This window comes from Onychostruthus taczanowskii, unplaced genomic scaffold (genome assembly GCF_017590055.1).
Source record: "Onychostruthus taczanowskii isolate IOZ18803 unplaced genomic scaffold, ASM1759005v1 scaffold4, whole genome shotgun sequence".
Taxonomy (NCBI): domain Eukaryota; kingdom Metazoa; phylum Chordata; class Aves; order Passeriformes; family Passeridae; genus Onychostruthus; species Onychostruthus taczanowskii.
The window spans coordinates 8,316,378-8,344,006 of record NW_024501459.1 but is presented as its reverse complement, the minus strand read 5'-3'; the positions used below and the strand labels follow the sequence as shown (position 1 = coordinate 8,344,006).

Genomic DNA, 27,629 nt, shown 5'->3' with positions numbered 1-27,629 from the left:
CGCCCCGTGCAGGAGCTGGACCCGACGACCCTGACTGAACCCATTCCGAGTCTGGATACTCTCCGGCCAGCCCCGGCGAAGCCGCGCGTGCGAAAAAAGCCCCGCCCCTTCTCTCTCTTTCCTCGGCGCTGATTGGTCCGAGGGGCGCGCGCGGCAGCCTGTAGCGGAGCGCCCCGCCCCCCGGCGGTTGGCTTGCGGTTGCCGCGGCAACCAGGGCCCGGCGGCGCGCGCGGGCCGGGAGCTGAGGGGAGAGCGGAGCCGGAGCCGGGCCGGGGGCGCTTCCTCCCGGGAAAGCGCCTGGAGCGGATCTTGGCCCGTGCCCGCCGTCAGAGCCGCCCTCCCACCGGCCGTGCTGGGAGGCGGTGGGTGGCGGGGCCACGGGACGGGGAGGGCGGTGTGAAAGCGCGCGGCTGTAGGTAGGAAGGGGCTGGGCGACTCGCTCATTCTGCTGGGTTTGGAAGAAGGACTGAGAAGGGGCTCTGAAAAGTGTTTTTATATAAAAAGCAAGAAAATCACAGTAGAAAAACTGGCAACTCACAATGTCCTTTCAGCTCTTCTTCATCCCTACTTTTTAAAATAAAAGTTAAAAGCAAATCCCATATGGATAAAGGAAAGCTACCGAGCCTCAGATTTGTTTACTAAGAAAGGAAGTTTCTTCTGCCTTCACAGCCTCGATTTTGACGTTTCTTCAATTTCTCCTCATTGTAATGCTGGCAGGCAGGATTCTCTGTGCCAGGTTTAGCACTGGGATGCTTTTTGCTGTCTCCTCAGTTGTTCTGATACACTACTGTGGGGCTTTTGTGTCTAAGCTATAATACATAATATACATTGGTATATTTACTGGCTAAGTAGGTGACCTTTCTATTCTGAGTCAGTATGTCTTTATCCCCAGATCGTTTATGCATCCTGTTCAAGATTAGCTGTTTGCCTTCTTCCCTCTCCCCCATTCTGTCGTTTAAAAGCTCACTTATATGAGCCAGAGTTTGGAAGCAAAAAGTTGGTATTGTTGTGGGAGCCTCTATAGTATGCCTTAGTGGGAAAAACTCACAGTTTTTGACAGTGCAGAACATGCAGTTGTGTGCATGACAAAAGTGCTGTGCAGATATATAATGAGTCCTGTAGCTTAATACCACCTCTCACAGCCTGTAAAACCTGTTATAGAGTCTCCTGTATTTTCTGATTTATAATCACATTATGAGCTTCCATTAACTAACTACTCTGCGTGAGAATTATGCCTGCTGTGGAGCATTGTGCTCATATTCCTTGAAAAAGACAAAAACTAGGATATAATATTCTTAAGCTAACTGGATCAACAAATCAAATAGAAAAAATGTTTTAAATATTTATTAATACACCAAAAACTTGATAAAATATCAGCAATAAAAGGGGTAGGATTTTATAAGCAACATAGTATCACTGTAAATGAAAAAGACATTGGTGAGGATATGTCAGATTTGAAGTACACATGAAAGCTTTGTTGAAGATCTGGGATACAAGTAGTATAACATTTTCCTTCTTGTTTTTAAGGCATTCTGTAATACTACTTAGAAGAGCACGTGGAATACAGTATTAAAAGAAGCAGTAGAGCAGCTTGACCTATTACAGAACCATGGTTCGACTAACAATGGACCTAATTGCTAAAAATGCCAGTCACAAGAATCGTTCTGAAGAGGATTTTGGACAATATCTGCAAAAATTAACTCATCTGAATTTGTCAGATAAAAATATAGATTCAATTGTAAGATTTAATTTTTATTATTCCTTTTAAACTGGCTACTCTAATGTTTTGTAGTTACTGTTATGATGAGGTGTTGTTGGAGAGACAAACAAGGAAAGCCAAGTTGTACAAATGTGTTAATTCACAGCACAATCTTTTCAATCTATCTGTGATTTATTCCTTAAATTTCAGAGGAAGTCTGAGAAAGGAAAGGAGAGTTCAGGAACAGGAAATAACCCGACTGAGGTTAACAAATTTGGACTGGTGTAGTGGCTTTTTCAAATTAGCCCAGTTAAAAATATACTTTTTTTTTTTCAATTGCTCCCTGGGGCTTACTCATTTAAAAAATAATCCACGAGCTTTTCATTTTCAAAGACTAAACCTGCAAACTTAACCCAGTCCTCCTTCCTCTGAGTTTAATAATAGGAAATGTATGCAGGTTTCAATAAGTTCTGAGTTAATTCAGATCCCCTCAAGATACTGAGTAAATTTTGAAACTGCTGAGCCCTGAACAACTGCATTGTTGAATGTGGTGAATTTTTGCTCTAAAAGTGTGATTTCAGTCAAGAAGAAATTGCTTGTTCTGTGTGAACAGATCCTGCAAACACATGGGTTAATTCAGCCCCCTCCTATGCACAGCCATAGGGAGTTAGTAACTGGATCAGTCCATTTGATGAGGTCTGCTTCATCAGCTGCCACAGCAAAGTTTTACAGGAACTTTCATGGGGAGTGGTCTTTTAGTTGTTTCATAGGAATATGTTCAAAGAAGCTCAACATTTGAGTGTAAACTTGAGTTCAGAAATGTACTAAAACAGATTGAAGTTCAAGGTTTTGTAAAAACCAATAATCCTTTGCCAAGAACTGGTTTCCAGTTACATCAGTGCAGTTTAATGGAGACAACTACACAAAAAATTGTGCTTTTCTGAAATCTATCTGACGAATGGATTCACCTGATGATGAATCCCTGATGAAGACAGGGACGGGAATGAAGTCACACTGGATGTGGTGTATTTGCTGGTGATACCTCAGATTCTGCTGGTAGTCCTCAGATTCTGTAGGGCAAAATAGTAATGCCAGATTTCAGTCTTTAATCTGTAGATAACTGGCAGTATATAATAACTCTGGTTTTCTAGGAAAAATAGTTTTAAGAAATGTTTACTAAAGATGAAAACTTATAAATCATGCATCAGAACTTAATTACGAGAGCAATCAACAGCTTCCAGAAGCAGGCAGTGACTGAACGTTAAGTAGCATGTTATTGTTTATTTCAGGGTGACCTCTCTTTCTGTAAAAATCTGAGAGTTCTGTATTTATATGATAACCAAATCAACCAAATCCAGAACTTGGACTTTGCTTCAAACATAACGCACCTTTACCTTCAGAACAATCGTATTTCAAGTATAGAAAATCTCTCATCGCTGAAAAAACTTGAAAAATTGTAAGTTGAAAATAATGTATTCATTTTACTAGTAAAATGAATATTTATGACACTTAAGAATTTTTTTTTTAATTATGTAGCCATTAAAGTCCTTTCAGCTCTTAAATTTTGCTTTTCAAATAAAAGTAATTGCTTATTGTTTTTTTATGAGATGTTCTATGGTAAAAGTAACGACATACCATCTTGACATATATATTTGCATTTAAATTATTTTATTTTTTCAGTCTAGTAATATTAATAATAATAGCAGTAGATAAATCTGCAAAAACCTGCTTGAATCAGTTAAGTGTGTATTCTAAATGTATGCTAGGTTATTTACTTTATCTATCATAATTTCCAAGTATTATTCAATAATACTTGGAAAATATTTTTGTCCATATATTGAAGCCTTGTGTTTGCTCTTACTTTCAAAGGATATTAAATCTATTTTGTGTTCTATTCTGTAGGTATTTAGGAGGCAACTATATCACTGTAGTAGAGGGTTTAGATAAAGTAGGAGAACTGAGGGAGCTACATATTGAAAGTCAACATCTTCCTGTTGGTGAAAAGCTCCTGTTTGATCCAGTATCTCTTAACTCCCTGGCAGTAAGTATATTTTGAGAATTAAAATGAGTCAATTATCAGGAGATCAGTATTTTTAGGAGAAATTATTAGGAGTTGATCATTCTGTGTTTTCCTCCTTTGCCAATTGGTGGCATTATTTCAAATTCTGCCAAGAGACTCCCAACCTATTTCTCTTATAAGGCATCCAGCAAATTCTACTTCATCTTTTTTTCATTACGAAGGATGAAAATGAGAATCAAGAGAGAGAGGAAATAAGGATGTATGTGGATGCCCTATACCAACAGAATGTGAATTAACTAAAAAAGGGGTTGGAATTTATCACTTAATTTTCTTGGTCTGTTTCATTTGTAGTGAATTAGTTTATTGATATTTCAGTGATTTGATTGGTATAGTTGTTTATTTTTTGCCTTTTGTATTGTGTAGAAAAAGGGAATGGAAAAAAAGGCACAAACAGATTTTTCTTCCTGGATATTAAGAACAACACAATCAAAAGCATTCCAGTTTAGTTCTGCAGTTCTTCTATGTTGTGTTATGTCAAGAGTTCAGGAAATCTCTTTGAAGTTGTCTTTCAACATGTTAATTGCTCATAAAACATATAGTTGAAGAGGTTAAAAAGTAGGATTTATTTGCTAATGGATGTAGTTCTGCACTGTAAAAATTCCTCTTGCTGTATCTCCCCTAGTGTAGTCAGGGCTTGATAAGCCTTTTTTTGTGAAGATGAAAAACTCACTAAAAAGTGAGTCTTTTGTTCACATGTATATCATAAATATTTGACCTAGCTCTATTTTTTTCCTGCTTTGAGATTATGTAATCCAAGACATGCATTGCTGTTTTTCTTTAATAGAAATTAGTCATTACTGTGAGAGCATTTGAACTTTGTTCCTTCTATATTGGAGAAATTATCAAAGTAAAGGGAAGTTTTACAGCTGTAATCTTCCCAGGATAATAATGTATAATAAATTCTTCCATGTTTTTCAGCAGCCTGGTCTAGATTTTGTTCTGTGTAGATTTTATTTAAGGCCTTTTGATGTGAGGTTTGTTTTGTTTTCTGTGAAACAACTTTGCATTCTTGACTATGCAACATCTTTGTGGAGGCTAAATGTAAAAATATTCTATTTTATCCTTTAAGTGCTAAGTGTTTGGAATCTTTTTAATGCATCACATTTTACTTCTTAATCAGTTTCTGGCTCTTTTAATGGTGTCAGAGATAAAAGAGATAAAATCCTGAAGCCATATAGCTCTGTGTGTACCAGAGGCAAATGTTTGGATGATGACAATGTCATGAATCTGACTGAGAAGATTAAGTTTATGAGCAGTGTTTATCAGGATGATACTGATAATTTCCGCCTGCAATGTAGATCTTGGTCAAATTTTTGAAGGGGGTTAGTTTTCCTGTATAAACTGCTGAAATAGAGATTTCCAAATAATGGTAAGTCTTATATATTGTATAATTCTAAACTCATTGGATTAGGAGTCCCTTGTCATTTTCTAGAGGTATAAACTTTTTCCTTTTATGTGAAACTACATTAGTATTTCCTGAGATAAACACCTAAAACACATTTAGATTTTTATCTAAAATGTAAAGATCTCTATAACTAGTGTCTGTTACAAATGGCAAAGTGCAATATGTGGCTCAGTAGTGTTCCAGAGAAGGGGTAAGGATCAGAGGTATGGATACCAAGAGTTTGTAGGATCAAGCCTGGGAGAAAAGCAGTGTAGTCCAGCTGTTAAATGAGAGTGTGTGGGTAGCACATATGGGCTTCAGCTCTGCAGTTCGGATGCAGTCTTGGGGCCCACAGTACAAGAAGGACATGGACCTGCTGGAGCAAGTCCAGAGAGGGCCACAGAGAGGATCAAAGGCCTGGAGCACCTCTCCTGTAAATATAGGCCGAGAGAGTGGGGGTTGTTCAGCCTGGAGAAGAGAAGGTTCCAAGGACACCTTATATCACCATTCCAGTACCCAATGGGAGCTTATAAGAAAGCTGGAGAGGCACTTTTTACAAGGGTGTGTTGTGATAGGACACAGGATAATGGCCTGAAACTGATCAAGGGCAGGTTTAGATTAGCTATTAGGAAGAAATTCGCTGCTTGTGACTGTGGTGAGACACTGGAACAGACTGCACAGAGAAGCTGTGGATGCCCCATCCCTGGAAGTGTTCAAGGCCAGGTTGGATGGAGCTCTGAACAACCTGGTCTCGTGGAAGGTGTCCCTGCCCATGGCAGGGGGCTGGAACTAGATGATCTTTAAGGTCCCTTTCAACCCAAACCATTTTATGATTCTATAAAAATGCAGTCAGTTTCAATGTATGTTTCATACTTCAAAAGTGTGTAGCACTTGCAGAACTCTGTAAGGAATTTGAATGTGTTTTAAAAACCCCAAAATTTCTGTATTTACTAAGAATTTCTGAAATAATTGAGAAACAGTCTTATTTTGGTTTCACTTCAAAACCAAAATAAATTACGTTTTAGGACATGGTGGAACTCCAACATAAAACAATCTGTATGGTGTGTGGAGGTGGTGTTTGCATGTTTCTTCTTCATATGTTTGTTCATCTTTTAAGATAATTTTCTGTAATAATTTACAACTTGACTCATACATGGCATGAAAAAAAATATTGCTTTTTCTGCTTTTCTTCCTTCAGAAATCTTTGTCTGTATTGAATATCAGCAATAACAACATTGATGAATTAGAAGAACTGGCAGTTTTGGAAAATCTTTCTTATCTTAAAGCAGTTGACAATCGACTTAAACATATGAAGGTATTAAAGTAAATATTTGTTATATTAAGTATGGGTGTTCAGGAATTAGTCACAGTCATCTTTATCACTAAATATGTAAGTAAAAAGAAATTTTACTTCTGCAGTTACTAAATCTGGCTTGTCAAGCATGCTGTCTTTTCTCATATAAAAATCTTACTGAGACTAAAAATGGAGAAGCATTTACCTAGGATGTAAAAATGTATAAATTTATTAATTAATACTGAAATGAATTGGCTTAAATAGTAACCCAAATCACCAAGACAAAGTCTTGATTGAAATAAACTCTTTCATTTCTGATTTGCATAAACATTTTATTTCCTTAGTAAACTTAACTTTCATTGGTTAGTAATTATTAAAATAACTATTCTTATTACTTCTGAGAACACAACATATTTTTAACAGATTGTTGAGAGAATTTGGCAATTCTCTGTACTAATGAGGAGATTGCAGTATTTTGTATGCATAACCTATCAGTTATCTAGATGAATTTACTCTATTTGGACTCTTCATTTTTTTACACTATAATATTAAAAAATGTTGAGTGATGCTCTTCTTTTTTACTATAGAACCATTAATGCTTTGTATTTCAAGTCCTGACTGGCAGTTGTGATTGAATTTACATCAAAATACAATTCATGTAGGCTTTTGCTGAGTAATTAAATTCACATTGAATATGTTGGTTGCATCAAAATAGCAAAGAGCTTTTTTCGAATAGGCAATCTCCCCAAATCTTCCCTTTTTAAAAGGAATCAATTTCTGAATAAAACATACTACAAAAAAAAAAGTATATTGGCTCTTTCTTTCTTATAAATAAAATATACTTCTGTTGTGATGATCTTAAAAGAAAATTGTCATAGCCAAAGAACCAATTAATTTTAAGAATGAGGATACCAGTTTGGAGACAGAATTTTCAGTATCTTAGAGGAAAAACCAGTATCCCCTGAAACAGAATGAGGAGAGGACAAAATGACTGCATTATTCAGTAACTGTGTATATGTTATTTATTCTTTATTAAATATCATTATTTAATCATCAGGAAATCCAGAGTTACATATACCCAAACCAGTTAGACCTGAAGATTTCTATGTTATACAGTCACAGCTGTTGAAAAATGATACAATTAACATTTGAGTTTGCTATCTATTAAACTCATATTAAGCTCCAGTATACTTTGAAAGTGACTGTTCTGTGTGTTTTCTATACAATCTCCAAGTTTTGAAATATATGGAACAGGGAAGGTGTTTCTATTCATATCTTTGCAGACCTGTAAAATTAATGAACGTATCAAAAGTGTTTAATATACAGTGTAATGCAGGTGGATATCCAACTTTCCAGCTACAATTACTGAGTTTTAAGGGATTACATTTTGGTAAGCTCTACTTATCACTATTATAAATTATTAAATAAATAAAAAACAAACTGTTGAAAAAAGCAGTAAGCCATGAAATGTATTTTTGAAAAAGTCTGTTTTAACTCTGTGTAAGAGGCTTTAGCTCACAGTGCACATCTAGCAGGAGAACAATCATACACAGCCGCTGACTGTTCAAAGAATAGCTGAGGGAAGTTTTGAGTATATTTCAATATTTTTTGCATCCTTGAATTTCATGATTACATGGCATACATTATTTTACAGCTGTGAAAACTGCAAGGATTTTAGAGGTATACAGTTTTATACACTTAATTGGTTCTACTGGCTGAACTTGTTACATGCAGCAAAGGCTCTTTCATTCCCACATGAACTTCCTCCCTTCTCCTCCCTCTTGCCCCTCTCTTATCAAAACTCTGATGTATACCTCTTTTTCATGCCAAAAGCACTACATCCCATTTTCCCTTTCTTGCTTTGCCATCACTGCCATCAAGAACTTCCCCATGAATGTCTGGCATTGATCAGAGATTGTGCCAGTGCCGCATGACAGGGAAGTGTTGGAGAGCTTTGTACCCAGCTGTGCTTCACCTGGTGGGAAGAGAAGCTGTAGAGGAGCTGCCTGTGTCTGAGCAGGTCTGGTGAACTGCTGGAATAACATGGAATCTTTGAGAAAGAGAAAAATATGAAGGGCTTAAGAAATGCATGAAATACAATCTTATGTAGACTTTTCTCACATTTGTGTATAATTATTTTATATTTAAACATTTCTCTCAGCATTTTCACTTTATTATGAAAACCCATATTCCTTTACTTTCTTATCTATGCCACTTTGATTTCAGCATAGTTGAAAATTAGGACTAATAAATTCAATAAATTCAAGCACTTAAGGTCGTGGCTAATACAGGGCTTTGTTAGCATAATTAACAGATATCAAGGCATATGGCCTTGTTTCATTCGACTGAAGTTTATATAATTCAGTCTGAACAGTAGACAGATGAAAATCAAGTAATTTTTCTGAATTCATGCAAAATAACTATGACTAGCTACCACATGCAAAAAGTATGTCTCAGGTCAGTTATCAAGAATACAATTGATTTTCATAGAAGTGGCTTTTATTTGTTTTCTATTGCTCGCTACTTCATTTATTCATTGTATTGAGGTTTTGGTTTGCTTTAGTCGGGATCACAAGGTCTTCTAGACCGCAGTGTATTTGGGTTGGAATTAAGGACATTTTTTTAAAACACTATGTCTATTAAAAAAAACCCACAATTATTTCTTTTTACAAAAAGCCAGAATATAATTTATTTATTAAGTTCATTAGTTTTGGAAATATTATGAGTTGTGAGTCTTTGGATAGATAGAAAAAAATATAGCTAGAAATACTTGGAAAAATCTGTATTTCCCAAGTCTTTAATTTATTCAACCTCTGCCCAGTATTGATTATGACAAGAGGATATCACAAAAGATGAATTCATTCACTTTAGAATTGAGTCAGGAACAAGAGAAAAATTATAGATTTTCTCAAATAGATTATGACAGGTAATCAAACTGGTGACAAATGGCTGTCTGTAGATATAGCTGGGGCAGTTGGATTAGACGTTTCCAATAAAAACTGGAGCATACTGGTCAAATACCAATTCTTAAATGGCCACTGTTAATTGGTAAGAAAGTTATTGCCAGCACTACAGCTGCCTACTCAGGCACTTACCCTTCCCCCTCCCCACCCTCCCCAATGGAATATAATTTGCTCGTCAGTATTTTGTAGCAGACCTCAAAGTGATAGCATGACATGATCATTTATCAAACGGAGCCTGCCCAGAAGAGTGTCTGGTCCCTTTAGTACAGCTTATTGAAAGGCTGGGAAGTGAAAGCACTTTATTAGAGACAGGAAGGCAATGAACAACTAGAGCGTATCGAAAGGGTAATCATATTTCAGCACAGGATTAGTGTGCTCTTAGATAAACATACACTGGAGTAAGCATGTTCAGGGTCATTTATCAAGTAAGTAACAGCTAACAAAAATCTACAGCACTCTGTATACATTCATCAAAGTTAAACTGTATACATTTTCTTTCACTAATAGACAACTTTGTGTTGCGAAACTATTACTTGGAAAAATTCTTTCTAATGAAATCTAGAACACATTATAGACTTCAATTATAGAATCTGAATGCTTAGGTAAGAATAAATAAATATACTTGTTAAATTATTTTTTTAGTAAGTCTAGCCTAAAATAAAATCTACAGCACTCTGTATACATTCATCAAAGTTAAACTGTATACATTTTCTTTCACTAATAGACAACTTTGTGTTGCAAAACTATTACTTGGAAAAATTCTTTCTAATGAAATCTAGAACACATTATAGACTTCAATTATAGTATCAGAATGCTTAGGTAAGGATAAATAAATATACTTGCTAAATTTTTTTTTTTAGTAAGTCTAGCCTAAACTGTTTTGCCCCTGAATTTTGTTTGTGATTAAGTGTTAGCACCTAAACTATGGGGGTTATCATGTTTCTATCCTGATACTTACTGATTAAGCTTTGCTGAATAGTATTACGAGAATTAATAACATTTCTTCATGTGGACTAGTCCTCAGAGTTTCTTGTGTTGTTTTATCCATTTTGATCCTCACAGAACCAGACTTTTGCTCTCTAGTTTTCTAAAAATACATTTTTATCACTGAATAATAAAAGATGATATCACCATCATCATAGATAGACCAAAATTTATATGATTTGGAGGTATGTGGCTGTGCTGCCACTTTCTCTTCGACATGATTTTTCTAAACATGTATTACATAACTGATAAAATATTTCAAAGAGGATTTTCTACCGAGGGAGATGAGTCAGCAAAAGCAGAATTCTCCCTGCTTGTGTTACCCATGCAATTTTCTAAATTTGAAGGAGCTGAGAGATATCTACATTGTTAGAGACTTCGTTGTTGGCATCAAGCTACAAAATTTTACACACTCTGCAGTTTAGAATCCATCACAGCACGATCAGTAGAGTTTTCCAAATAATTACAACAGTAGAACATAAATCCTCTCTCCTATTTATACCTATGTCTTGAATCCCTCCTTAAGCTTTTCACACATACAAGGAAAACCTGTCAAGAATGCAAGTTAAATGAAATTTTGGAAAGAAAGTGTTTCAGAAAATAAGGTGTCTGAGTAGAAAGGACCAATCAGATAAACTTTGCATGTTTTCAACTTGAATTTATTGTATTTGAAAGACAGAGTAGTTTCATCTAGGTCATACTGCCCCTGGGTAACCAGACAGAAATAGAGATGGAGAAAAGTATATTTCACTAATTTCACTGTGTGGGCCAATACTGTAACTGACCACCCACAGTTAGGTAAGGGGGGATTACTGTTTCTCATGTAAAATACAGTTCTACATATACATAAAGAGAGAGGCAGTCCACTGTGGATTGCATGATTTTTAGCTTTTTTTTTTTGTTCTGTACTTTATCTGTGTAAAGCATTTATTCTTCCCCACACTGATACTCTTAAGGGCTCTGTGAGACCTTGGAGGTGCATTAACAGACATTGTGTATAATACGAATTTTTTCATTGGTAGTTCCTAGGCTTTGGGTTCTTATCAGTGGTATTGAAGTGGTACTTTTCCACAGCTGGCATTACTGTATCCTTAAAAATCCAGCATCTTCCAACATCACTGTTTCTTCTGTGCAATTTTGATATATTCAGGGGATGCTGTGAACCAGTCTGTTTGAAAATGCACATTATTAATGTGCATAATACATGTGAATAGTCTCATTGAAGATATTTCTGTGTGCAGGATTTGGGCCTGGCTGAACAAATCACATTACTGTTGAATTTTACTCTGGAGGGGGAAACACAATCACATTGTTCTGTTGTTGTTTCAATTGCAGGATTTGGAGGTTGTGTTAAAAAAATGGACAAAGCTACGCAGAATAGATCTAACAGGAAACCCCATCTGCCAAAAACCAAAGTACAAGGATAGGATTATAGTACAGTCACTGACTTTAGGTAAAAAATTAAATCAATAGCCCACCCATAACCCCCACTCTTTTAGGAAACAACTGAAAAATTAATTGTTCTTGAGTAGCACTATGCATATAAACACAATTACTGCTATAGATATTTATGTCAAAACATGAATTTTAAATTTATGTAGAAAGCTACATAAATTTAAAAAAATTTTAATGATTAAAAAATCATTTAAAATTATTTTATTCAGATAACTATTTAAATTATTTCTTTAATTATATATTTAATTATTAACATGAATTTTAAATTTATGTAGAAAGCTACATAAATTTAAAAAATTTTTAATAATTAAAAATAATTTAAAATTATTTTATTCAGATAATTATTTAAATTATTTCTTTAATTATATATTTAATTATTTTTATTTTTAAATTATCATTAATTATTTTTTTTAATTTTTAATTATTTCTTTAATTCTTTAATTAAAAAATTAAAAATTAAATCTTGTGTAATCAGCTTTACAAGCCATCTTGTTTGATATTAGTCATAATAATAATTTGTTTTATAATAGATGATTGGTGAGATTGTTACAACACAGTTTTTTGTGTTCATATTCCAGATGTTGTGAAACGGATTTTCAAAGATCAGTTTTATCTACTCCCCTAATTTGTAGTAGTTGCTAAAGAGTTTTTGTTGTACAGTGCCAGTTGTGCAGATCCCCACCGTACTGTGTTTGAATTTGCCACATAACGTTCATCCTTAAACTTATAAGCAGTTCACACTTATGTTGTGAGTGTATTTGTTAATCTTAACCCTTATGGTGCAGTTTATATTATTATTGTGCATAAAATTTTAGCATGAAAGGAAGAAACTGATTCTTCTATATCTAAATATTTATACTGTAGAAATAAGTAAAAAAATGCTAATTTTTTTCCTTTTTTTGGGTAAAGGTGGCAATTATTTTTAAAGCTATAATTGCAGAGCTTGGTTTTTCTCAGAGCACAAAATATTGGCCATTTAGAAAAAGAAAAAGCCTATCTGCACAATGAAAATAACAGTGCCTTAGGACAGTACTAATGCAACCTGAATTTGTGGCCACAAGAGGTATTTCATTTGGGCTGACTCAAAAATGAAGGTGCAACCAGTGAATCATAGAGCATAAGGTTTATGGCACCTAAGTGAGTAAAGTTAACCTTAGAGAGGCAAATCTGTGTGACTGTCTCCATGATCAATAGAATTCCTTGATTGCTAAGATGTGCTGTTTCCCTCTCCACCTGGATTTCTGCATCTATCTATACCCTGTGTAAGAGCTTAACTTTTCTGCAGAATGTTCTAGAAAGTCTTGCATGTTAACCAAACATGAAATATGTATATTACCTTTGACATTTATAAAAACTGTAGATTTTTTTTTGTAATTAAGACATATTAACTCTCTCTTGCAGCTTGAATGTGAATATCAGTCTTTATTGGGTATTCTTTTCTTTAGCAAAATACCAGAAAAAGAAAAAAAGACTTGAAGAGAATAAATATAGAGCAAATACACATTACCTACAGCTTTGTATAGTCCTTTAGTTCACTTTGTATCACAGAGAATGTTCTCTTTTGCAGAATCCCTGGATGGGAAAGAAATTCAAGAAATGGAAAGACGTTTCTTAATTAATTGGAAAGCCTCTAGAGCTGCTAGGAAAAATAGCAATGAAAGAATGACTGATGAACATGCAGCCCATGTAGAATTTTGTGAGCAAACTAATCAATTATTTCATGCTTATTTAAAACTTACAGAAATCATAAAATTACAGCTAAAAATAAATATACAAAGAATTGTTTATGGGACACTTGTAGAAGTGATGAGTCCAAAAGACTTGAGTAGAAATTGAGCTTTTCAAATATAAAATTTAATTTTAGCACTAGTTCATATATAGTTTTTTTTTCCTCACACCCCAAACTCCCAGAATTATGGAAAGGGGTAGCTAGTGCATTTTGATTGTGTAAATATTCACATTTACTTTCACATTTTAAAAACATTAAGCATTCTAAATAAATATGCATAAAATATATCAGATTTTTAAATCTATTTGCTTATACTTTTTTGATCTCTGTATATTGTCAGTCCTTTAAAGGCCTTTGCAAGATGCATGTCTAGCAGAAGTCCAAGTTTTAACTTGGAAAGAAAAAAAATGTCTGGGAGGTACAAAAGCCTTAAACCCTTTTTGAGGTTTAAAGGCAACCTGTTCTTCAAGTGGGAAAACAAATTAGTTTTGAAACTCAAGGAAAACCTGAAATAAACTCTGCTGTTTTTTTTAAATGGTGGGAAGGTGGTGGTTGTTACGGGGTTGACTGCAGGTTAAAACATAAATGACTTGACAGCATGTCTTGCTGTCTTGCAGGACTTGGATACACACATTTAACTTGAAATTATTAAAAATGGTTTGAATTTCCATATTTATAAAATAAAATTGGGGGCACTTACACTGCTGCTTTCAGAAGATGAATTAATACAGGATTTTTGAAGACATGAAGGCTGATGCTCTGCCTGCCAGCACCAGCCCTAAAATAATTGGAGTCTGCTCATTGTTTGGAAGCCACATGTAAATGGTATCTGAAAAACTACTGATATAAGGAAGTGCTATCTAATTGAATTTATTCCCTTTCAAATAACTTTAGCTGAAGGGGAATACCTGTTTTAATATTCACCTTCCTCAGTGTTTGCAGCACCTTCTATAACTCCATTTAAAGTTTTCCATTCTCAAAATGGAATGGAAAAGTTTTCCATTCTCAAATTTGAGGTATCATACCTTAAGGTTCATTACACTGTTTTCTGTAACAAGATATATTGGAACCTTGTGATCAATCACACTGAATATGTATGGTTTGAATTGGGATATTGAATTAATCCTTTTTTTCTTTTTTTTTTCTGCAGCTGACTTAGAAGCAGCTTTAGTCACAGTTCCTTTTCACCCCACTCACTCTGTGAAAGAAAACACAGATTTTTTAGATTTGGCTCACAAGCAGAAAGTTGAAAGAAAACCTCTGCCAAGAATCCGTGAAAGAAGAAGTCAGATGTAAACTCGGGTGTGTTTCTCAAACAACTTCCTTTTAATTAAGTTGGTTGCTGCTTGTCTGAAATAATTTTTTTAACCATGTTATATTTATTGTCTTTATTTCTTTGAAAGACAGGGTAATATATTTCAGTTTCTGGTTACAAATCAGTGGACTAGCTAATAGCAGTAACTTTAATGTTACTGGTTTCTGTCATATGCATTTTATTGTAATCATTTTCCACAAAGGTAAAATAATGTTGAAGTTAATTCTCAGAAGTAAGTTAAGGTGTGAGGACCATTGGTGAAGGGTGATGCTGTGGATGGAATTATCTGGAGGAGAAACAATTAGTTTTCATCATTACAGTTTACTTCTAACAGCCATGGTCCAGTTTCACCTGTGGCAATAGTACAGTTAAGTATTTGGGACCTAATATCACTCCTGCAAGATTTTTAATGTTATTTTTATCCTAATAGTTTTATTACTTATCAGCTGAACAAAAAAACCTACATAATTTATACAATGCTGTCGATAAAATAAATAACTGGCATGGGTGGTTTTTTTGTAATTAAATTAGTAAATGTAGTATTCTATTTTACATTCAAGTTAGAATTTATTAGTATGTTTGACAATTTAACTGAGCAACATTTAATGCTATTTTATTTTTGGCACCTTACCACTTTCCATTCTATGAGCATTGTTTATTCTGATTATTTGTTCTGATTAAAAATAGCTGCCTTTTTGTTGAGAAGGGAAGAAGAATTGCAAGTCACAAAGCTGCTCTCTTTCAAATAATAATTTCTATTTATCATATGGCATATATTCTGGTCTAAAAGAGAAACTGAATTTGTCATATATGTACCCATTATTGAACTTTTTTCCCTTTTTTTCTTTCTCAGCACAAAGAAGTGGAGCAGTTAAAAAAAAGAACCGCAGGAACAATGTACTCATTATTATAAAAACTAATATTGTTAGTTTTAAACTATTATTTTCCAGTGAATAACTCAGGCTTCTGAAATTTAAAGGGATACAGACTAATACTCATGCCATATAAATGTTGGGATTTTAAAAATTCTATTGTAAGATGGGTTTGTCCACATGCTCAGTGTTCTGTCACCTTGCATGTCATCTCTATTAGCATCCTGTCTTTTGGGCCAGGCTGAGTAAAACTGTGTTTTGCATTTACCATTCCCCTTAGCCCTAAAAAAAGAATGGAACATGCATGTACAATATCTTTTCTTCTGTAAGACCTTCTGCTATTCCCTTCGAGACAAAGCATTCTGCTTTACAATGGTAAAAAGCTGTCCAGTTGTTGAACTTCTTTGCTTGGCAAATATTTTCTCAGTATTAAAAATCTGGAATGCAATCATGGCTCTGTTGAAATCCCTTTTGACCCTAGAAAGGCAAAGAGAGCACCTTCCTTACTTGATTGAAATAAAATGTCTATATTTTTATTAATTTACATTTGTAAATTAAACAATTTAAGTGATTTTTTTTACTGTTAATCTAGAAGATTTTAGTCTGATTTCACAGAAAGGTTAGAAGAAACTGCAGTCAGATGACATGCATTTAATATTTTCTAAAAACTTCTAAATGGGACTTTTATCTTAGATGCTGAAGGTTGCTGTACCTTACAATTTCACATGTAATCACTGATCCTGAGATGTATTCTAATCTTCTTAGTAGAGGAATTCCATAGAAACCAGAGTTTTAAAGTTTTGTGAATTCTTTAGAACATATATTGGGAAAAAAAACGCCCAAAACCTCAAAAAATAGAAATATTCATTCTCAAAGCTTATGCAGATATGAAAAAATGACAAATCATAGTATTCCCTTGCCAGATCCACTAATTAGGGATATACATGAATGTGCTCACAAGTAAAGGAAGGAATTTTTTTCAAACTGAACAAATACCTGCATTGTTTAATTGAAATTCAGTATCGGACCAAAGAAATTAGTGGGTTTTAATCCTAACCTCTGTGTTAGTCAAATAAATTATTCCAACAGATGTTTCCTCTTTCTCTATACATACTAGGTGATGTTTGACCTTGGCAACTGAAAAATAGGCATTAAATACCTTTCTAATGTACATCTAAGATCCACTGAGGATTGCATGTAGCTTGAACAATGAAAAAACCCACTTATTACTAGATTACTAAAATATGCCATTAATCTTCCCTTTTTGATGATATAAAAACAATAGCAATTTTGTATTGAATTTTAAGTTAATTTTGGACATTCAGAGAAAATTATGGATATTGGCAGGAAGTAATTAAAAGAAACCAAATCACTTAACTATTTTAAAGATACCTAATACCTTCCAATGGGATACACCATTATTAATGTTCCCTGAGTAGAGAAGTTGTTGAAATTTTGATGTTGTAAACTTAATCTGTAACCAGCAGTTTCTGCCCACATTGCCTTACTCAAGGAATTAAATATTGTGGTAGATATTTGTAGCAATTCAGAATGTGGTGGGAAAGTCACCTTTTGTCCCTCCATTGTATGTTATGGGATTAGCAATGTGGAAATATCTTTAAATTATACAGTCAGCATGTAATGAATATGCTGGATTGTGGCAACTAAACACGAGCCACTCTGCTGCCACCATGCACATCATGTATATTTCAAGTTCTAGTCCAAAAGGAAGGAACTTGCAGTGAACAGTGTTAGTTCTCCCTCTTCTGAGGCAAATGCTTGTATGAACGTTGTATTTAATTAATTAAATATTTATCTATGCCCTGAGTTGTGGTGATATGTGTGGTCTGAAATCTACATAGGATAATGGATATTTGATAACAGATATGAATGTGCATGTTCTGCATGTATACTGGGTTTTTGTTTATATGAATCTAGCTAACATTATAATAAATAGAATTTTTACAGCCTGCGGCCTATGACAGGTTTTTGGGATGAAGTTTTACTGAGACTATAATATGTATACCCAAAACATAAACTTTGTAGTCATACACCTCACGTTACAAAATATAGCTCTCTTATTTGAGAGGGAGGTGGGGAAATATGTTACCTCTGGGCGACCTAATTCTTGTTTGCTTACTGAATATCAATTTCAGCAAACATCTGCAAATTCAAAACTAAAATATATCCTCAGTCTTAGCTGCAGGAGAAGGAGAAATACAGATTTAAGACATAAACCAGGGCAGTTTTAGCTGTGCACCCTCGAGTTGGTTTTAGCAGTGAAGAGCTTACAAACACTCCAAATGTATTCAGAATTAGGTGCATTGAACAGTTAGAGATACCAGCTGGAGCACTTTGCCAGAGCTGAGAGCATGCTTGGAACAGACATGGAGTGCCTTTTCCAGCAGCCCGTTTCACTGCCTTTCCTTGGTGATGGTGTTGAAGGAAAAATGTAAACATCTTCTTAGTGAGCTCTACAAAGTATCAATCAGCATTTAGTGCTGAAGGCTGTGGAAGAGAAACGTGAGGAATTTACTTGCCGTTGAATTGTTCAGCCATGACATAGGATATGAAAGGAGTCACCACAATGCTAGATAAAGTGTAAGGATAAAGAGATAAAGTGAAGTTCTGAAATTAAATAGGGTTGCTGAAGCAGAGCCATTTGAATGAAGGTCGGGTATTAGAAGTTTCTGGTTACTGTGGCCCATGTAAGGTCTCAGCAGGCAATTCAGCCGGTTCCCTTTTTTTTTTCTTCTTCTTTTTTTTTTTTTTTAATGGAGAATATGCACTACCTGTAAAAGTGAGTGTAAATACTTTTGCAGAGACATAATTAATATTACAGTAATCTGCAGCCTAGTGGTATTTTTGGTATCCATATTTACAGCCTTGCTGAATATGGTGCTGGATGATTCTCCCCATGATCATTCATACTCTGTTCAGAAGCAAAAGTATAACTGTCATTACAAACATACAAGACACAAACGATGTCATTGTCTTCTGTCTAAACTTCTTTCAGTAGTGATAATTTTAAAAAAAAAATCCAAGAAGAAGTAGGTCTACTATATGCCAAATCTGTAGTGCTTAACACTGCCATGTCATCCAGTGTCCTAAAGGCAGTGATAAAAGGCATCCGTTTTTCCAGTGCCCTGCCTCCCCACCCCGTTCTCTGTGCTGCTGCCTGTGCCCAAAGCTGAGGAGGAGTAAGGATCTCAACGGCACTGGCAGAACACGTGCACTGATAGACCCCCCGTGCCCTTGAAAAGAGTACATTCTTTGAAACCAGGCTGAGAGCACATTTGCTGGTGAGCAGATTGCCAGCTAGACTATGCATACTCCTACATGTCTGGCTGACCAGATAGAGCATAGACACATTCTTGATGGGCAATCTGGCAGGAGCACATTTGCTTGCAATAGTCTGCTCCCTCTTCCAGGAGATAGGGGCTGTTTCCTAGACATTTAGAAGACTGAATGGCACATGTGACTTGTCAGCCAGTAGGTGGTCAGCAACTTACCAGGGCACATCTGGGGCTGCAGGCTGTCAGATGCTCTCAAGAACATTGAAACCCAGACTGTCTGAAACCTTCTACATAAAATACATGAATATTTAGAATGCTTTAGGTTGGAAGATCATTGAGTCCAACCATAAGTCAGTAACATTTTAAACAGAATGCAGAATGAGAGGGGAATACTCAGTAATATTAGTGTGAGTAATGTCTTGTAACTGGGTCCATCAAGACTGTATCAGGAATTAAATACTATTTTAGGATGGTAAACAAAAAGCAAACTCAGATCTTTGCCTATCTATTTTTCATGTGTTATATGCTCACCCTAATAGTAACTAGATAAATGAAACATTCAGTATGTAGTATTTATTTTTTTATTATCCTTAGATCTTTGTTGTCAGTACTTTTAGAATACTGTTGAGATAAAACTTCAAAACTTCATAACATTTTTGGTCTGCTGTATTAGCATTGCACATTTTTTATTGTGTAACTGACAAAATTATAAATATCACTTTAATAACAAAAATATGAATCTAATTAGAAAACTGTTAAAGAAGTAATGCTGTGGTCTTAGGTTTTTAAAATACATATCTGCGTGGGAGTTTGAAAAAGTAATTTGAGGTTTAAATAAAGACTGCTCCTTGAATAGGAATATATAAATAAATTCTGTCATTTCAGTATAATTCTGTTGAAGTCAGTTCCAATAATCTAATTTGCTGCAATGACATAACACTCTTTCAATATTTGCCTTCCTGTGTCCTGTCACACATTATGCAGGTACACTCCCCTCTCTGAAAAGTTGAAAGCAGCTGCTTTAACAAAGCTGAGGTGAAAACACAGTCACTGTGCCCTCATCTAGCCAGACGAGCTACTACATTTTGGAGGACAGCACTGCAACTACTAATTCCTTAGTAGCAGCTATACCTCCTCAAATTCACTTCCAACACCTTGGGATGTATCCCATCCAGTTGCAAAGACTTGGATATGTCAGATTTACCTTAGTGCTTCCTAAATCGGTCATCATCTACTATTGGTAGAATTTCCTCCCACCAAAAACTGTTCCTGGGACCTAAGAGGTGTGAGACAAGGCCTTACCAGTAAAGATTCCGATGCTTTTAGAGCTTCCACAGTACTGTTGGTGTGTTAGAAGTACCAAAAGGAAAAAAATTAGACATCACTGTCCAAATACCTTCCCTTGATAATGCTGTTACCATGATCAGAACATATATCAACACACAGTGCTTGAGTTACTGATCTAAAGCTCATATTTGAACTTTTAATCCATAGCAAATAAAAAAAATCCTGTTTTGTCTAATGCTCTATTATTTCTTTCTGTATGCAGGTATAAAGCAGTACACAGCACTGCCTGTGATACAGCTTTAAAAGCCATACAGTTCAAAAGTTCTGAGATAGACTGGGGAAAAATAGCCAGAAAACTGTCAGTGTTCAAGATGTGCCCATTGATTTTTCAGGATGAGGATTCAGATGCGATCTGTTAATATGGGATAGTATGTGATTGTATTCAGAGTGTAACTGGTAAAAGTTAAGTGCAACTGAAAGGCTCTCTTCCCTGTTTTTCTTATTTTTTTTCTCTGTGTGGTGTGCAAAGTAGCTATCCTAACTAACAGAGCTCTGAGGCAAAATTATTAATTATGTGAACCTGGTTATTTACAGTCACAAAATTATAAATGCTATATATTGCAACTGGAAACAATACTTTTTACTTTTCTAGGAAAAAAAACAGTGATTTTTTTTTTTTAATTTCAAGTCACTTGGTCTTAAAGTATTCTACGAATTCACTGCTAAAAAAGTTGCATTTGAACCTTACCTCTTCAATCAAGCTACAGTGTAACCAGACACTACAGAAATGACTGACTACATCCTTCTGTTCTCTTAATTCTGAGCAAAATTAATTGCTGCATCAAAACCAAGATAAATCCAAGCCAGCTGTGAAATGATCCATGTAATAGACTAATACTTTAAATCAAAAAGAGTTTTGAATCAATAAGCTCTTCCTTTCTTGGAGAGTTAATATGTTAGACTGCCATAGTAACCACTGATTGCATGTCCAGTACAGTTGGGTATAATCAGTTACACATAGTTGGTAGGAAAATATTTTGGAATAAAGACTGACTCTTATCTGATTTCATTTATATGAAAAAATGCTTTGATTATTAATAAGATATTTTTTTTCTTATAGGACTTGGAAATTGAAAGTATTTGATACACATTTATGTAGGAAAAAAATGTTAATACCATTTTTGTCCATGGAAAATGTAATTTTATAATAAAGGGATGTGCAATACCCCAAATAGACAGATTCTGTCAATTCAGAATATTCTGGTTCCAAGTTTGACACTGGTTAGGGAAAAAAAAGGGCTTTCGCTGCAACAGCCAATAATCCTTGCAATAGTTAAAGATCTTTTTTTTCTAATCAGAAGCACTTGATAACACTGCTTATAATTTTTATACAAATGTTGAGTGCTCCCAGGAAGTGTTAATGACAACGGGAGCAATTGGTGCTTTCGTGTGGTTGTGACAGGAAGATCTCACCTGTCTCCTCTGATCTCTCTGATGTAGGTTGAGGAGGAATCTGAAGCAACGACAGAATTGTTTGAATTCTAAAAGCCAGAAGTTAGAGGATGTGAAGATTTAGCCATTATTGATTTTCTTTTTCTCCCTCAAAGCTTACAAAGAAAGATACTGGTGTCCTTTTGGAGATGTCTGCGTCTTTTTAATCTCAAAACCAGACAAAATTAGGTATGTTGAACTTAACACTGCTTTCTAAGAACATTGGGAAAAATAAGAGGACTGCCTATTTATTTAGAAGTAATGCTTTGTCTCAAAAGCATGTAAAAACATCAGCACATGCTAGGTTAAACTGGTTGCCTAATTCTTAAGCTTGCTCAAGAAATGAACTGGTTTTAGCCAGTGCCTTGCCTAGCAGCTTCCTTCCCTACATGGTACTCAGCAGTTGTGCAGTGGCATGTTCACAGTAGAGTCATGGAGTCATTAAGGTGGAAAAAGACCTCTAAGGTCACGCAGTCCAGCTGTAAACCTAACACTGCCATATTCACCACTAAACCATGGTGTGGTGAGCACCAAACCACACATCTATACATTTTTTAACACTTCCAGGGATGGTAATTCCACCATTTCCCTGGACAGCCTGTTCCTATGCTTGACCACCCTTCCAACAAAGAGTTTTTCTCAACAGCCAATCTAAACCCTCCCTGGTGCAACTTCAGGCCGTTTCCTCTTGTCCTGTCACTTGTTACTTCAGAGAAAAAAACAGCCCTCACCTGTCTACAATCTCCTTTCAAGCAGAAAGAAGCCATTAGCACATGATTTTTGAGAAGACCTGTAGTACTAAAAAATAATTTCCATCATTTGGATTTTTACAAGTTCTGGTGAATAATGTGGAACAGTTGGCAGAGGAGGCACGGAAAGATTAATGATGTCTGTGCTGGTTAATTTTTTGATTGGGAGCATCGTTCATTATTTTAACTTCAAATTCTGTTTGTTTGGCTTCTTTGCACTAGTTTAAGTTATTAAATAAATGCTTGAGACTTCTGATATAGGAAATTCCAATCCTACAGATAAGTAAAGGAAAGCCCAGATTACAAATTGCCCCTGGGAAAAGACCTTTCCTAATGCAGTTTCTCTCTGTGAATGGCAGTTCAGCATCTTGTGCTTATGGCCCTGTCTGAAATAAGAAAGGAAATTTTCCTGAATAATGAAATCAGGATTTGTCTTTTTACATGGAATATTTTGCGTATTTTGTGAACATTTATAAAGATAATTTGGTTGAGATTATTAAAATATATTTAACTCCTGCATGCATTCTCCCCTTGAATAACAAGATCTTCATCATATGTTAAAGAACAAGATTTCCAAATCTAAGATGGTAAATGAGTGGTACTGTAACACTGAGGCACCAATGTTTCTGATAAAGTGCCCTGGTTTAACCCCAGCCAGCAGCCAATCCCCACGCAGCCACCCACTCACTCTGCCCACTGGGATTGGGAAGGGAACAGGAAGGGTGGAAGCTGGAAGACTCATGGGTTGATATAAGACAGTTTAATAGGGAAAGCAAAAGCCACACATGTAAGCAGAGCAAACCAAGGAATTTAGTCACCACTTCCCATGGACAGATAGGTGTTCAGCCATTGCCAGGAAACCAGGGGCTCATCACATGCTGTAGTTACTTGGGAAGGCAAACACCAAACATCCCCCTGCTTCCTCCTTCTTCCCCTGCTTCAGGTACTGAGCATGATGTCATATGGTATGGAGTATTCCTTTGGTCAGTTGGGGTCACCTGTCCCCACATTGTCAGTCCCCATGTCCCCAGTCTCCTCACCAGCATGGTAGTATGAAAACAGAAAAGACCTCATCTCTGTGTTAGCCCTGCTCAGCAACAACAAAAACATCTCTAGATTATCAACCCTGTGTTCAGTACTAATCCAAAATACAGTCCCATACCAGCCACTGTGAAGAAAATTAACTCTACCCCAGCCCAAAGCAGTGTATAAGGCTGGTGCATCATTTGCCTTCAAAATCAGAACATTCCAAATATGAAATAAAGCTCAGATGTGCAGCTGTTAGTCCCTTACTGAAATCAGTACTAACCTAGCACGATTCTTATTCTATCTGTAGTCACAATGATACTCAGGTCGAGAAGGACAAAAAAGCAAACATTAAAAAAAAGGTTGATTCTTTAAGCAATTTCCAAAGAATGTCGATAGTGTTGATGAGCATGTTCACAGTGTCAGCTGCTGACTGCTGACTCAAAGCAGCACATTAGGAAATCACTGCCTGATCTCTATATCGTGGTGTTATCTTTGCATCTTACACTTCCCTCTGCCTTACACACACACTCATTTAAAACTATTTAATGGATTCTTGCTATTTGTTAATGTGGGTTATGCTGTGTAAGCCACCTAGAGCCTGGCATATTTTTCATTGGTTCTGAGTATTTCTGGATTAAAGATTTTAATTTCTTGTATGATAAATAAAACATTGAAGACCTGAATTAATTACTCCCGATGCAACATGTGCCATGGGGTTTCACAGAGAGAATCCCACAGCCAAGCAACTGAAGTCTAGCTACAGCAAAGCCCTAAGAAAGTCTTGATATCCTGGTCTAACACTTTTGTACACATACACACCCCCAGAATGGAGCCCTTCTGATACATATTTTAAAAGTAATTTTTAAAGTAATTACTACTGAGAAAATGTTATAAAAAGTGTATTGACTCACTGTACTATGACATATTTAACATAACTCTGGAATATGCTATGGTTCTACAGTACATTATCAACATGGCATTTGGCACAAAGGGGAAAAAGTATTTAATTAGAAATCTTCAAAATATTTGTTTGGATTTGGAATCCATTATGCTAAGATTTCCCCAAGAAGCAAAAGTTGTGAACTACAACTTATTTTTATTCTCCTGTGGCTGTGTCCTGCCTTTGATGTGCTCCCAGGCTACAGCTGGAATCTGTGGGACCTAACCAGATACAAATCTGTGTGTGGTTCCTGCCGGAGCTGTTTTACTCAGACAAGCAATGTTTCTGTTAGTTTCTGTCAGAAGCACCAACAACTGCTGCACCATACCAGCAGGCAAGCACACTTGAGAAATCCTTATACAGAAATAGGAATGGGAGAAAATTAACAAATTGGAAAGAAATACCCTGAATGTTTGTGCTGAATTGTAGCCAAAAAGCCAGAAACTAATTTGACATAAAGGGAGCAGAGTGTACCTGGAAAAACATCATTCTGTCTCTGGTAGAATTCTTCTTACCTAAATCACACTGGAAATCTGGGACTCTGGCAGTTTTCAGATTTGAGATATACTGTGGAAGGTAAGGCAGGAAAAGTAATTCTCAGTCATTTGTCTGGGAAAGAAGAAACAGCTGCAGCCATTTGTTACAGCTTTAGATTTAAATAGTGGGTTGGTACAAGAAAATAATCACTGGATGTCTTTGTGCTTGTAACAGAGGAGATGTCATCTGATGGGAGAAAGTCTTGATGGAGCAAAGAACAACTATTTCTACATTTCTATCTCTTCAGGTTTTCAAAATGTGTTTAAAACACCCCTTTTTTGGTAACAAGTCTAGCAGCCAGAGTGGTGTCTCCAAACACTGCTCAGTTTCTTACTGTGCAATCTCCTTAATCACACTCTGCAGTACGGTGGATTTGGCATTGTCTAAAGATGGCAATGGGAGTTCCAGCACCACTTCTCTTCCAACGCCTTCCACTGGATTTCCTGCACTGAGGCAGAACTCTGTACAACGGGAAACTCCAAAAAAAATACTGTCATTAATCCAATCAGAGCAGAGCACAGCACAGCACTCAGAGTCTGCTAACTTAGGGTGGCTGGGAAGTCTCAGAGTGTTGGGACACCTGCTGTTAAGTTCTCTGTCAGTGACATAGTTGAGCATCCCACAGCCTAGTGAGGAGAAGTCCCCCTTGAGCAGGCATTTTTTGGGTGGGCAGCAGACCGAGAACCCTCCTTGGGTGTGGGAGAGCTGATCCCCAGAGCAGTGTGCTGGTCTCAGTCAGGGCGTGTTTGGCACTTACAAGATGACAGAGGAGCCCCAGTGGAACTGAGGCTGGAAGGCAAATCTCCCTGCTCCCCAGGGAGTCTGGGATCAGTCCTTCCACATCACATCACATCACAGAGTCAAGAGTGTTTTCAGTACAAGCTTAAGGATATGTTCAAGAACGGCTTGTTTGAGCCCCAGTGGCTGACTGAGCAGAGGGATGTCTGCCGAGTGCATTTTTAAGAGGTTTTGACTGCAGAAAGGATTCAGCAATACTCACTTGGGCTGGAGGCAGCCCTGGAAACCCTGAGGCAAAAAAACCCGTGGCTTAGCAGGGCTGCTTGGAGGCTCCTCCACTGTCCTCCAGAGAAGCAGTGTCCATGCTTTTGCACCCTGGAGGCCAAAGGATGGTCTGTGGTGCCGGTGGAGTCCATCGTCGCGCCCGTGTACATACTGACAAGAGTAGCTTTTGTCAGAGTAGCTCCTCATGGCTGAAGGGAAACCCCCACCGAGGCTGCCAGCACCAGGCAAAGGTAAACGCTGAGGCACAGTTTCAGTACTTAGATTTACAGATGGATTTAAGTACTGAACTTAGAATTTAGTGCTTAAATTCAGAACCGACAGTATTCCTTGCCATCCAGCCCGGCGGAGGCGGCTCCTCAGGGCTATGGATGTCAGCCCGAGGGCAGAAATGGTGGCGGGGTCTCGGTGGGGCCGGGCGGGGCCGGGTCCCGCCCGCGGGCAGCCCCGGCCCGTTCCCCCCGGAGCGGCGCTGGTGGAATTCCCGGGCCGGAGGTTTGGCTGGGACGCGCTCTTGGCTGCGGCGGGCGCTGTGCGGGCGCTGCCGGGCCGGGGCTAAGGCAGGTGTCCGGCTCCCTCTGCGCCGCTCCCGCCCGCCGGCTCCTCACCGGGCTCGTCCCTTCCCGGGACTTCCAATTATCGCTAAACTTGAAGTCCTTAATTTTCTTGGCTGCAAACCCGGTAACGAATCGCTCAGACTTTGTTTTTCCACTGCTCCCGAGGCTTGATTTATTGTGTCTCTCTTATCGCACAATCGGCTTCGTTCAAAATGTTATTCTGGGCTAATTCCATACCCCGGTATTTATTTTGACTGTCCCTTCTCATTAGCGTTACTGATTTTTAATCGCTCCCCGTTCCCGGTTAAATCCCCTCTCTGCCCGGGCTCGCCTTATCCCGTTCGTGTTTCCATCCCGGGCGGGCCGCTCCCCCGGAGAGGTGCCGGGCAGCCACGACCCGCTCCCCCCGCGGCTGCGGCACGGAGCCTCGCCCGGGGGAGCCCGCTCCGCCCGGGAACATCCGCGAGCCGGAGATGCGGCGGCGGAGCGAAGAGAAAGGGCTTGCTTTTAACAGGGCATCGCCTGAGCTCCCAGCCCAGCGATTAAATTTCTCTCCTCCAGCAAAACCGTTACTTTATCCCAAGAAAAACAGCGCGAGCGGCGGCGCAGGGCGGCGGGACCCGCACGGACCCGGGGCCGGGCGCGGGGGAGGGCGGGGGTCGAGGGGAGCGTGAGGCGATGCCGCCCCGACAGCTCCGTGATTGATGACCCACCCGCCCGGGAAGGGGCGGTCGCTGTCGCCCAGGCTGGAGGGGGGAGCCCGGGGGCCAGGTGCGACACAGCCCCGCCGCACCCGCCGGCCGCGACGCCTTATAAACACCGGGGCCGCACGGGGCGCGACGGGAGCGGGGCGCCGGGAGCCTCCGCAGCGGGCGGCGGCGGTAAGTACATCCCCGGCCGGGCACCGCGGGCTCCGGCCAGCTCCCGGGCAGCCGGGATGCGGGAGCG

The 27,629-nt window shown here is 37.6% G+C and overlaps 1 protein-coding gene across 1 annotated transcript; it reads left to right on the top strand.

The window, feature by feature from the left end:
* The first annotated feature begins 1,567 nt into the window (after positions 1 to 1,567).
* PPP1R42 (protein phosphatase 1 regulatory subunit 42) lies at positions 1,568 to 14,947 on the top strand. Its single transcript, XM_041413011.1, is given in 7 exon segments — positions 1,568 to 1,738; positions 2,989 to 3,155; positions 3,602 to 3,740; positions 6,362 to 6,478; positions 11,740 to 11,857; positions 13,427 to 13,555; positions 14,739 to 14,947. Coding segments are annotated over 7 exon segments (1,008 nt in total). The 5' UTR covers positions 1,568 to 1,609.
* The last annotated feature ends 12,682 nt before the right edge of the window (positions 14,948 to 27,629 follow it).